The sequence below is a fragment of the Zingiber officinale genome, chromosome 7B, assembly GCF_018446385.1.
Source record: "Zingiber officinale cultivar Zhangliang chromosome 7B, Zo_v1.1, whole genome shotgun sequence".
Classification (NCBI taxonomy): domain Eukaryota; kingdom Viridiplantae; phylum Streptophyta; class Magnoliopsida; order Zingiberales; family Zingiberaceae; genus Zingiber; species Zingiber officinale.
In genome coordinates, this window is record NC_055999.1 from 43,407,964 (window position 1) to 43,420,288 (window position 12,325).

Genomic DNA, 12,325 nt, shown 5'->3' on the forward strand with positions numbered 1-12,325 from the left:
GGGACATAGTGCTCCACTTCCTGACATCAAGGTACCTAGCATATAGCTGGCCAACCCTAGAGTTGGTCGGACTTTATGGGACCTAGTTCCCTATTCTTTGAGCACAAGTCTCTTAGCTTACAATCGGTCGACCCTAAGGGCCGGTCGGACTTGGAGGACTTATCGCTCCACTTTGTGCCAAGATATACAAAATAAACTTGAACAACCCTAACGCTGACCAGACATACGGGGTTTAGCTCCCCATCTTTCAGAAGTAGTCTCCCAGCACATAGCAACGGCAGTTTCCTAGTTTCCAGCTTGACGGACTAAGATCCGGTTAGACTTACAAAGCTAAGTCACTCGACATACAGTTGGTCAGCACTACAATATAACTTTCAGCATATAGACGGGCAGACCTTGGGGCTCAGTTCCCTAATCATGTGCTAGTCTCCCTTCATACAACTAGTCGGGTATGCATACTGTTTAAAGTAAAACCTAAAATCTCGTGTCATTGGAACCCCACGAGTTAGGCCTTTATATAGAAAAGAAGATATACACCAAAAGACACAAATACCCTTTTACTTATTCTAACACTCCCCCTCAAGCTTGAGAATATAGATCATATATACCAAGCTTGTTACATATGTAGTCAATCCGGGGACCTCTAAGTGATTTAGTGAATATATCTGCTAGTTGATCATTTGAGTTGACAAAACTAGTAGATATTTCTCCAGATATGACTTTCTCTCTGACAAAGTGACAGTCAACTTCAATATGCTTTGTTCTCTCATAGAAGACTGGATTTGAGGCAATATGCATAGCGGCTTGGTTGTCACATATGAGTGACATTTGTGTAACCTCTCCAAACCTTAGTTCCTGAAGCAACTGTTTTAACCATATAAGTTCTTGACTAGCAATAGTCATAGCTCGATATTCTGCCTCTGCACTGGATCTTGTCACAACATTTTGTTTTTTGCTTTTCCAAGAAATAAGGTTACCTCCGACAAATATACAAAATCCAGAAGTGGACCTTCTATCAGAGGGAGATCCTGCACAATTTGCATCAGAATATCCTACGACTTTAGTATGTCCTTTGTCTTCATATAAAAGACCCTTTCCTGGTGCACCCCTGATATATCGAACAATGCGAGTCACTGCATCTCAATGTTCTTTGCATGGAGAGCTAAGAAACTGACTTACTACACTCACTGCAAATGAGATATCCGGACAAGTGACAGTAAGGTAGCTTAGTTTCCCTACCAATCGCCTGTACCGTTCAGGATCTGAAAGAGGCTCCCCCTGATTTGGTAGGAGCTTGACATTAGGATCCATGGGATTGTCGACTGTCTTTGAGTTTAACATTCCTGTTTCTTCCAGAATATCCATTGCATACTTTCTTTGGGATATAATGATCCCATCTTTAGACTGTGCCACTTCTATCCCTAGAAAATATTTGAGTTTGCCGAGATCTTTTGTCTGGAAATGTTTGAAAAGATGTTGTTTTACTTGTGAAATTCCAAGATGATCATTACCTGTGATGACAATATCATCAACATAAACCACTACATAGATGCAACCAGTAGATGAGTGGCGATAAAAAACAGAGTGATCAGCCTCGCTTCGAGTCATGCCAAATTGTTGAATTATGGTACTAAATCTACTGAACCATGCTCTGGGTGACTGCTTGAGACCATATAAAGATTTCCGCAAGCGACATACAAGACCAGAAGACTCCCCCTGAGCAACAAAACACGGAGGTTGCTCCATGTAGACTTCCTCGAGCAGGTCACCATGTAAGAATGCATTTTTGATGTCCAACTGATGAAGGGGCCAATGGCGAATTGCAGCAATAGACAGAAAAAGACGCACAGAAGACATCTTGGCAACAGGAGAAAAGGTGTCGCCATAATCCAATCCAAATACCTGAGTATAGCCTTTAGCGACAAGACGAGCCTTAAGCCGATCAACCGTGCCGTCTACACCAACTTTCACCGTAAACACCCATCGACAACCAACCACTGACTTCCCAGGAGGTAGAGGAACGAGGTCCCAAGTCCCACTGCTCTGTAGGGCACTCATTTCATCAAGCATAGCCTGTTTCCATCCTGGATGGGCAAAGGCATCACCTGCAGTCTTTGGAACAGAAACAGACGACAGGGAAGACAGACAATAATAATAGGATGGGGAAAGACGATGATAGCTTAAAGAAACATAGTGAGGAGAAGGATTACGAGTGAAACGCATACCCTTTCGAAGTGCAATAGGAACATCAGAGTCAGGAGATGGGACCGGAGGAAATGACGAAGGACTTGGCTCCACAGATGTGCCCACAGCAGTGTCAGTGTTGGTCGGCGGCAAAGCAGAACGAGGACGACGCTGATAAACCTGCAAAGGAGGAGACGAGGCAGGAGGTGATAGAGGCGCCTCCGGAGGATAAAAGATAGTCATTGGTGCAGGTGGAGTGGGAGAAACTTCGGCCTGTGAAGCGGAAGGACCAAAAAAAGAAACCGACTCAAAGAATGTGACATCGATGAAGTACCGACGAAGAGTAGGGGAATAACACTTGTACCCTTTCTGAGACCGTGGGTACCCAAGGAAGACACACTTATGAGACCGAGGAGAGAGTTTGTCAATGCCAGGATCAAGAGCATGAGCAAAACAAATAGAACCAAAGACCCGAGGTGGTAGAGGATGAAGGGACTGATGTGGATAAAGCACCTGATGAGGTATTTTACCCCGGAAAGTGGATGAAAGCATGCGATTGATGAGATAACACGCAGTAAGTACCGCATCACCCCAAAACTGATGAGGGACATGAGAATGGAGAAGAAGAGTCCGAGTGATTTCAAGGAGATGACGATTCTTGCGTTCTGCAACCCCATTCTGTTGAGGGGTATAAGGGCATGACGTGCGATGCAGCACACCATGAGATGTCAAGAAGGTACGAAACTGAGTAGACAAATACTTGCGTGCATTATCACTTTGCAAAGTTCGAAGGGAAGTACCAAATTGAGTTTTTATTTCAAGGAAAAAGGATTCAAAAATAGAAAACAATTCTGAACGATCCTTCATTAGATATAACCATGTACAACGGGAAAAATCGTCTATAAAAGTAACAAAATACCTTGACCCCATTGTAGAAGAAACACGACTTGGACCCCAAACATCAGAATGAACCAAAGAAAAAGGAGACATAGTCCGACTCTCAATACGAGGAGAAAAAGAACTACGAACATGCTTACCTAATTGACACGACGCACAAGATAAAGACTCTAAATGAGAAAAACTAGGATGTAAATGTTTCAACTTATTAAGACCTGGATGTCCCAACTGAGCATGAATAAGAAGTGGAGATGCCGCCGCCGAACCAACAAAAGAGGGTTGGTGAAGTCGATATAGGCCATGAGATTCACATCCGAAGCCAATCATCCTCCCCGTACTCCGGTCCTGTAAGGAAACAGACGTGTTAGTAAAAGAAATGACACAATCAAGAGATCGAGTAAGTTGACTTATCGACAATAAATTAAAAGGAGTGTCGGGAACATAAAGAACATTATGAACTGAAAGAGATGAAGAAGGATGAACAATACCAATACCCTGGGATTGAGTTTGGAAACCATTGGCCATGGTGACCATTGGTAAATTACCAGAAGTAGTGAGAGAGGAAAAAAGAGATTTATTACCAGTGATATGATCGGTGGCCCTAGAATCAAGGACTCGAAGAACGAGATATGCCAGCAAAGGAAGTACCAGCGTTTGCAATGGTAGCAGTGGAGCCCGAAGCCTGTCGATCCTCAAACCATTTCAGAAAGTCAGTATAGGAAGGTGTTGAAGTCGAATCAGGTGTTAACTGTGAAGTGGAAGCTGAAGGAGCAACAGAACTCTGAACAATCTGAGCAGCACGAGGAGGACGACCATGTAGACTCCAGCATTTATCAATCGTGTGTCCCGGTCGGTGGCAATGATCACACCAAGGGCGTCCTTTGCCACCCTTGCGAGGTGGAGGTCCTTTGTGTCGAGAGACCAAAGCTGACGAGTCAACAGGAACAGTTGAAGGCATCGTCAAGACTTTGGCCGGGACACGGAGAAGAGTCGCCCAGGTGTTTTCCATGGTGGCTTCTGTGGGGCTGCCCAGGATCTGGTCACGGACATGAGAATAATCTGTGGGCAGACCATATAAAGCCAAAGACATAAAAAATTTCTTTCGATTTTCAAGCTCTTCAACAGGATCAGCCGCAGGTGGGAGCAGTTCATTGAAGTCACAAAGAAGGTTAGAAACTGAACCCAGATAATTTGACATTGAATCCTTAATCTGATTGGCGCTGAGGATAGTCATGAGATCTTCACAAACTTGATAGAGTCGCCGAGAGGTGTTTGTAAAGAGTTGTTGAGCTTGTGTCCAAACAGCTTTGCAGGTTTTGTGAGTACGGAATACATTCCTAAGAGATGAATGGATGGTGGCTCGGATAATACAACACAACTGAGCGTCAACCTTCTTCCACAGAGGACGATCGGCGTCTTGAACATCTTCTTCAGTTTGAGTGAGATGTGTCTCATATCCCTATCCAACAAACCAAAGTTCAATGTGAGATGCCCAGGAGATATAATTTTTACCATCCAACTACTCGGAAGAAAGGGGTGCAGTAATATGGTTGGTAAAGATTGAGGTATCTGGCTTTGGGGCGCCCGATGTAGCCATGAATAGAACTGTGAACCGGACTGCGCTTGCTTCTTCTGCCCAATCGGATGAATCTGGAAATGAGAACAGCCACTGGAAAACTCGCAGCAGGGTCGGATGAGATGCAGAAGCTTCTTCGGAGATGCCCTACTCCAGCAGGAACTCTTCGAAGCTTGCTGATGGACGGGGAGGAACTGGAACGCCACTGCCGGAGTAGAGGATGTACGGAACCTCACTGTCGCCACCGATTCTTCTCCTGCCGCCTAAGAGTTGAGCTTGAACAGGGAACGTCGCCGCTGTCACTTTCAGCCCGCAGCACTCGTCGCCGTCCGTCGCCGCTGGAGAAATCGCGGAAGAGAGATTCCGGCGTCTGGCGTCGGGCGTCGGGCGTCGGGGAGAAGAAGAGAGAACAATGCGGAAGAAATCGCAGAAGAGAGATTCCGGCGTCGGGCGTCGGGCGTCGGGCGTCGGGGAGAAGAAGAGAGAACAGTGCGGAAGAAAGGCGCTTGCGGAAGAGAAAGGTGCACTCGTGCGGCTGGAGAACTCGCGCGGTAGAAAGGCGCTTGCGGAAGAGAAAGGCGCCGTTGAAGATCTCGGCAGAAAGAGACGACGCGGGTAGAGGAAAGAAATTAGGGTTTTAACCTCGCTCTGATACCATGTTTAAAGTAAAATCTAAAATCTCGTGTCATTGGAACCCCACGAGTTAGACCTTTATATAGAAAAGAAGATATACACCAAAAGACACAAATACCCTTTTACTTATTCTAACGCATACAATCGATCGGACTGCCTCCGGGGGGCAACATTGTTAGGGAATTGCAACAACCTGTTAGAAAATAATAGCTATTTACTAGGGAATATTTTGATATTCTGATACATACCTGCAATGAAACCTTCTTATAAGGGTAGCCATATACCTTTCATCAATATTGCGGAAGTTAAAAAAAGACTGTTCATATATATGTAACGGAAAATTCCTCGGAGGATGACTGTACATCTTTCAGACTGTACACCTTCCATTACTCGATATCTTTTGACGACAAATATTTTTGGTCATCTTATTATTGCGGAGGTTATGAGAGGTGGTATGGTATAAAAAGAGGAGGTCTTCTCCGGTGGCGAGGTACGCAATGCATTTTATAGACTTTGCATCACGCACACGCATCTACTATTCATCTTCTTCACTTTTCGCTCGGCTACCGTATTGACTTGAACAGAGTTCTTGCGCGAGCCCCTCCTTGGTTTTCGTTCTAACATTCCCTTGCTCTCTCTTTGGTGTGCGCAGAGAGGAAGGATATGCCAGGAGTCTAGTTCGAAGTCTTCTTCCCTTCAACTGAAGAACCACATGTCCAGTCCGCTTTCTCTCCCGATTTCAGATGAATTAGCAACAATTGAGCCACTTTTACTAGCACTAGCTGTCACATAAGCATGCCATATTTGTTAAACGATAGTCATATTCAGCTCGATGCATGAAGAGTAGCTAAAAATATTATTGCCACATCTTTCAAATTCATTGTAGATGGGTTCTCCAAAAGTTCGTCTATCAAACTTTTCACATTTAGTTCTTTGTATTCCACATTTCTTTGCATTTTGTTGCTCCTTGATTGCACGATGAATTGTTTTAAGAAACTTTGGAATTTCTGAATATCAACTAACAAAAGATGTTGCTTGAAGCATGCGTTGCACCCAATCATATCATATAATATTTTTTTTCTTTATATTAATTAATTAGATAAAATTTGCATAAATTAATTATTGTTTTTTAATATTTTATATTATTTAAAATTTATTATATAATTTAATTATTATATTAATTAATATAGTCTATAATTAATAATATAAGATTATGTATATATGTTTTGTTGTATTCTCTAAATTTTTTATTAGTTATATAAAATAAGCAAACAAATATATAATATAATATAACAAATATATTATATATGCATAAAACATATATTATATAACATATATCTGTTTATAATATATATAATATATTAAATTGTATATAATGCATCCCACATGGATGGGGCTATCCTCGTGAGATGTTTGTGATTTCTATGCAGCTCTTCGCTCCCTCTCCCCCTTTGCCAAACTGAACCACTTGCAAGGCCCGAAACTTTGTTAAATTCCCTTCGACTACCTTGCTTTTTGTTCTTCTCTTTCAATGCCATTGGATTTCGACCTATCATCCACTGTGAATCTTCCTTCAATGCTCTAAGCCTTCAACAATTTCATCTGGACCAAAATGTCTGCTCTCCTTGATTTTGAGTTTATAGTCTCTCCCTCTCTCTTCTCTTCCCGTGACCAAAAAAATAATTGTGGTCATTATGAACAAATTTGTATAGTTTATATTCATGCTGATTGAGGCAAATGACTGTACTACCTAGCTCTACTGAGTAGGGTGACACTATTCCATCATGAGAGAAATGGTGATTAAACCCTATGTTGCATACTTTTGTGTCTCAATCTTTCAATGAAACAAAATATTTCAGTCATGTTGTGCAGCACAACTCATTATTTCAAACATTTGTCCATAACGTTGCATGAGTTGAATTATCATTATATAAGACTGTTGAGGGACACTATATAAATGGTTAATCATCTCAATCCTATTGTTAACAATGTGACTTCCACCTTGCAATTCGCAAGTGTAAAGTAATTTCTATTCTTTTTGAATTTTAGGTAGGATTGTTGTGAGATTCTTTAAACTTATTTTTAATTGTAAGTATTTACTTTCCTTGTTTGATCATAAGTAATTCCTTGTCTTATCAGGTATCTATCATAATTGGATTGTTCATTTTGCAAAACAATGCTGTGGTAATTCTCTCAGATAATTCATATATATGTTTCCTGAATGTTGCTAAATTTTTCTTGTTTTCTTATTTGAAAACTTAGCCAGTATAGAATTGAACCATTTAATTACTTATGCATTACATGATGCTCTCATATCACAAATTATTACAGTCTCAAGAACAAAGAGGTGCTGCAAATGGCATAGCAATGACTGCAATGTCCTTGTTTAAAGCAATTGCTCCAGCTGTTGGTGGTGCTATGTAAGTACTAATCTTATAAGAAAATACTTGATGCGTGAATCCAAGATGCCATGTAGCTTAGTGAAAATATTTATTTGCAAGTCATCCTCAATAGAAAATTTGGTCATCTTAGGCTTGAAATATTATCTAAATAGTAGCTGATGGAGAAAATAAATTGAACGTTCCAATCTCTCTCTAAACCCTTCGTGCTCCAAATGAATCCTCACAAAAAGCACACAAAAGCCCCCGTTTTCCTATTACTGGACCATAACCTATGTTTTTAAAGTCTAAACTCCTCTTGGAGTTTGGCTTGTAGATGCTAGGATATTGGCCCAACATCTTGTGGAAACCAACAAAACTCTTTCTTAGTAAGATGCTTAATACTGCTTGAATGTTGGTATTAACTTAGATGTTTTTAAAAGAATAATGTTTAAAAATTTGAAATTTTTTATTGTCAAGAGATGTTTAAAGTTTGTGATATTCTTTAGCAATAAATTAGGCCATCAAAAGTATATTCTAATTTTTAGAGAGATAATTAGCCTTTTTATGATTATGTGGTTCTATTTTGATCCTATAAAAGAGGTTAGAATCTCATATAATATTCAACTTCTAGTTTAATAATATTTTCTCTTTGTTGAGTTGAATTATTCTGGGTGCTATATCAATTAGTATCAGGGTTGGATATTTAATTTGGTTATACAAGTTCTCATCTTTGTTGTGTCTCCCAACACATTCAATGTGACTTGGCATTGTCCCCTAGTGTAAAAGTCATGAACTCAAATCCTCGCCCTCCATCTTTTTTTACCCATGACATCTTTGTTTATTCCTTGTTGACCTGCTTGGTATTATTGTTGATCTTCTCTCTCCATAGCTTGCAACATCAAGATTTTTTTTTTTTTCAGATGAGATTTATTGTCTTCTTACATTGGCGCGAATGCTCGAGACCATCACCTTCCTATTGCTCAGGAGAGACCTATCATCAACGTCATTCTCTTAGTGTTGCTAGAAGCCTTGTGATTCCCCATCCATGGTAAACTCGTGTTATCACCCATCCCACTACAACACTATAACGATTCTTGTCAATAAAGTCGTCTGCTTCTCCACTTAACGAACCACAACACCTTTGTTGAAGATCCTGGCCCCACATGCCTTTTGATTGTCATATCCACTCCACCCAGCATGTTCCATTCATCTTCTACATAAAGGGATCTATAGCCAAATAAGTGGAGATTGAGAAGACTTGCCATTGTCATTCATAGCCAGATCCACTACACTCAAACTCATCGAGTTTCTTTCATCTTGCTATGTACATCAGCCATAGAGCACCCCATGCATTACACTCCTAAGGCATGCATCTAGGGTCGTCTCAAGGTTCCATGAAACCCTAAGCAAAAAAAAAAAAATTGTTTAGGCCTTTAATATATTTTTTAAAAAATCAAAATTTTCCCTCACCCCTTTTCATTCGGACTTGGGACCGACAACGGCTGATTTAAAATTTTTATGATAAAAAATAAAATATTAATTGAAAAATAGATTTTTATATAAAATATTAGTTTTCTAGCTTTTTGCAATACAAAATTATTAATCTTCTTGATCTATTAAGTCGTCATCGTCTTCTTCTTCTTCTTCTTAATTACTATTATTTTCTTTATTAATATTTGATGAATTAGATTTGTAATCAAGTTCTTGACCGATTTTTTTTTATCCTGAAGTATTATCTTATGGTGAAGATTTAATTAGTTTTTTATTTAAATTTTCAATTGTATTATTTTCTGAGTTTTGATTTTGAATCATATTTTTTTAGTAGACATATTTATATTCTAATAATAATAATAAAGAAAATATAAGTCCCTACTATTATCAAAATAAAATTGCTTAAAATTAAATGAACAATAAAACCTGATTTATGCTGTGCAGTTTCTATTTGTAGATATCCTTCAGACCTTCACCCTCCAAAGCTGCAGAATCCTCGAGAAGAAGAATAGAACAAAATAATAAGAGTCCCAATCAAAGCCAAATGCGCAGTCAAGCACCGAAGACAAAGAACATAGGAACTTGATATTCATTGGATTAGGTAATGGGTCTTATAAATTAGTGTGGTCTAATTACAAAATATGGTGGAAAGTGACAAATGTATAATTAAATTGTAGCCATTAAAGACATAGGTGGAAGGTGTAAATGGGGCCAGGAATCGAAGCAGCATTGCATGCCCCCATGCAACATTAATGACTTGGCAATTAAATATTTTATAAAAATAATAAACAAATATTTGTAACCATAATGGCCCCAATGGAAGGTCTAAATGGGGCTGGGAATTGAAGTAGCATTGCATGGTCCGCATGATGCAATTGCAATGTTAATGCCTTAAAATAATAAACAAAGATTTGTAATCTAATGGGCCCCGATTTTATTGGGACCCTAGGCTTAGGCCTTAATGGCCTATGTCTTAAACCGGGCCTGTATGCATCTCCTTCCCTTAAAGAAAACAATTGCATGAAGGATGGACTATTAACACCTACTAGTTCTCTTAGCGTGTTAGCTTGTGAATCTCAAGCAAGAGCAAGAAAGGGTCCAACTCAAAACTCTATCGAAAGTACTTCCGCACTGCCTTGTGCATTAACCCAACTGACAACAAAACCACTAGTTGCCCACCCCTAAACCATAGCATCCGCATTACGTAATGACACCCACCTAAGAGGCCCTATTATATATCCTCTTTGTTGCAATTCCCAGTCACTACAATGACTATATGCAAGATCAACTAGGTTTCTATTCTAGACCTAAATGGTTTCCCTCTACAAGAAAGGCCACACCTCTATCAACTAAAGCCTCTTTGAGAACAAGCTCAAAAGAAGCCTCCCTCTCTCTGGTAATATTAAATCATTTATTTGTAGCAAAAGGTTGCATTTTGATTGTTCTTAAAGGGAAAGGAGTTTTAAGTGAGGCCCCTATCAAAGTTGGTTTTATTGCAACACTATGGATTTGATCCAATATTCATTGCAAAGAGAACTTATAAATATATTTAATGCAAGGATGACCCCCATTGATTAAATCTCATTGCAACTTCATCATTAGATTGGTTTACATGGTTTGAAATCTCATACCATGTTGGGTGGTATGGTCAAAACTTACATTCTGATATATTACAAAAATTTGATAATATTTAGCACGCAATATCTCCTGTTATTGTGCAATTATGTCGATGAATATCTTGTTATGCCAACAGTTGAAACCCCTTTACATGCTATAACACAAATACAAATCAAGATGAATTAAGATAATGTTATTATTATTTTGTAGCTTGTGTCCATACAAGATAATATCAAAACCATATCAATTTTACAAGGAACACAAACTTCGAACTTATGTGCATAGTTGTCTTATCTTCTTTTTTTCTTCTTCATTTTCTTCTTCCTTCCACCTCTAATTCAGCATCGATGTTATACATTTGAATGCCAACATGATATTGAAACAATATCATTTCATTGAAAGAATGAAACTCTGATATATCTCAAGATTTTGGACATTGGTTTACATAATTCTAGAAAATAATTTTCGCTACTTTAAATGACTCTTATTTCATTAGTTGGATTACTTGCTTGCATTTATAAGCTTAAATTGTCTCAGTTACTCTTTTAACTGAAAGATTTTCCATTTTACCTGTCTAAACTCATGAGGTATCTAAACACATGACATGCTTAACACCTCATACCTCATGTGTCCTTAGTATGTTTGCAAACAATAATTAACCTTCCTATTATTAGCTACTTGTAATGATAACCCTCTAAATCTAATTGGCTTAGTGACGTCAAATTCCTTATCTTTGGAACAAAGATCTATTGCATAATCCCTAAGTCCCTATGTAACTAAGTTTAATTATGGTGATGTCTTGGGCCTGCACCTTGAGTAATGACTCATGCTTGAAGTCATGCTTGCATTGAATGTCTCAAACCACTCTTTTAGTTTAGACACACAGCAAAAAAGTTGAATCCAAATACTATACTACATTCTTTTCCTCCAAAAGGGACAAGAGCAACAATGACTTTAGCCTCAGTTGTCATATTGCCCTAAGTGTGTGCCTTTTTCTTAGGATTTCCCTCCCCTCCTATAGTGGCCAAATGCCTTGCACTTGAAGCTCCAAATATATTAAACATATGCTGGATCTAAGTCTGCAGTGCTGAATTCTTGACACAATGACTACCTTTCTTTGTCCAAGCATCATATAGCAATAGCTTCATTTGTTACCTCTTGTAATTATCTTGTTTCTTTGCTTCTTCTGCCAATTTGGAGAGTCTCCACAAGATAGACAAATCATATAGCAAAATAATCAACTTTTGAGCCAACTTCGCTATTTAAGATTTTCTCACAACCATGTTTGAAATCTCGTACCGTGCAAAGTAAAATGGCCAAAATGTATCGTTTCGGTAAATCATTGAAACTCAATACCACTTGGCGCTAAGGTTCAAAATCTAGAGTTGTGCCATAGTTTCAGTCTTCGACTTGAAAATATTATTCCAGTATCGTGTGACGTAAGGTGCTAGTGACAGATGGGAGGTTGAAGGAGGAAAGGAGATGAAGTAAAAGTAGGAGACATTGCCTATGCTTAGTGGTATCAAGTTTCGGTAATTTACCGAAA

At 39.1% G+C, this 12,325-nt stretch overlaps 1 protein-coding gene across 1 annotated transcript in view; it reads left to right on the plus strand.

Annotated features, from left to right (window-relative positions):
- LOC122005710 (protein ZINC INDUCED FACILITATOR-LIKE 1-like) overlaps positions 1 to 12,325 on the plus strand; it is a 99,541-nt gene that overhangs the window by 67,995 nt on the left and 19,221 nt on the right. Inside the window, exons 14-15 of the mRNA XM_042560846.1 lie at positions 7,430 to 7,474; positions 7,622 to 7,710. Coding sequence (XP_042416780.1) covers positions 7,430 to 7,474; positions 7,622 to 7,710 — 134 coding nt within the window. The remainder of the gene's footprint in view (positions 1 to 7,429; positions 7,475 to 7,621; positions 7,711 to 12,325) is intronic.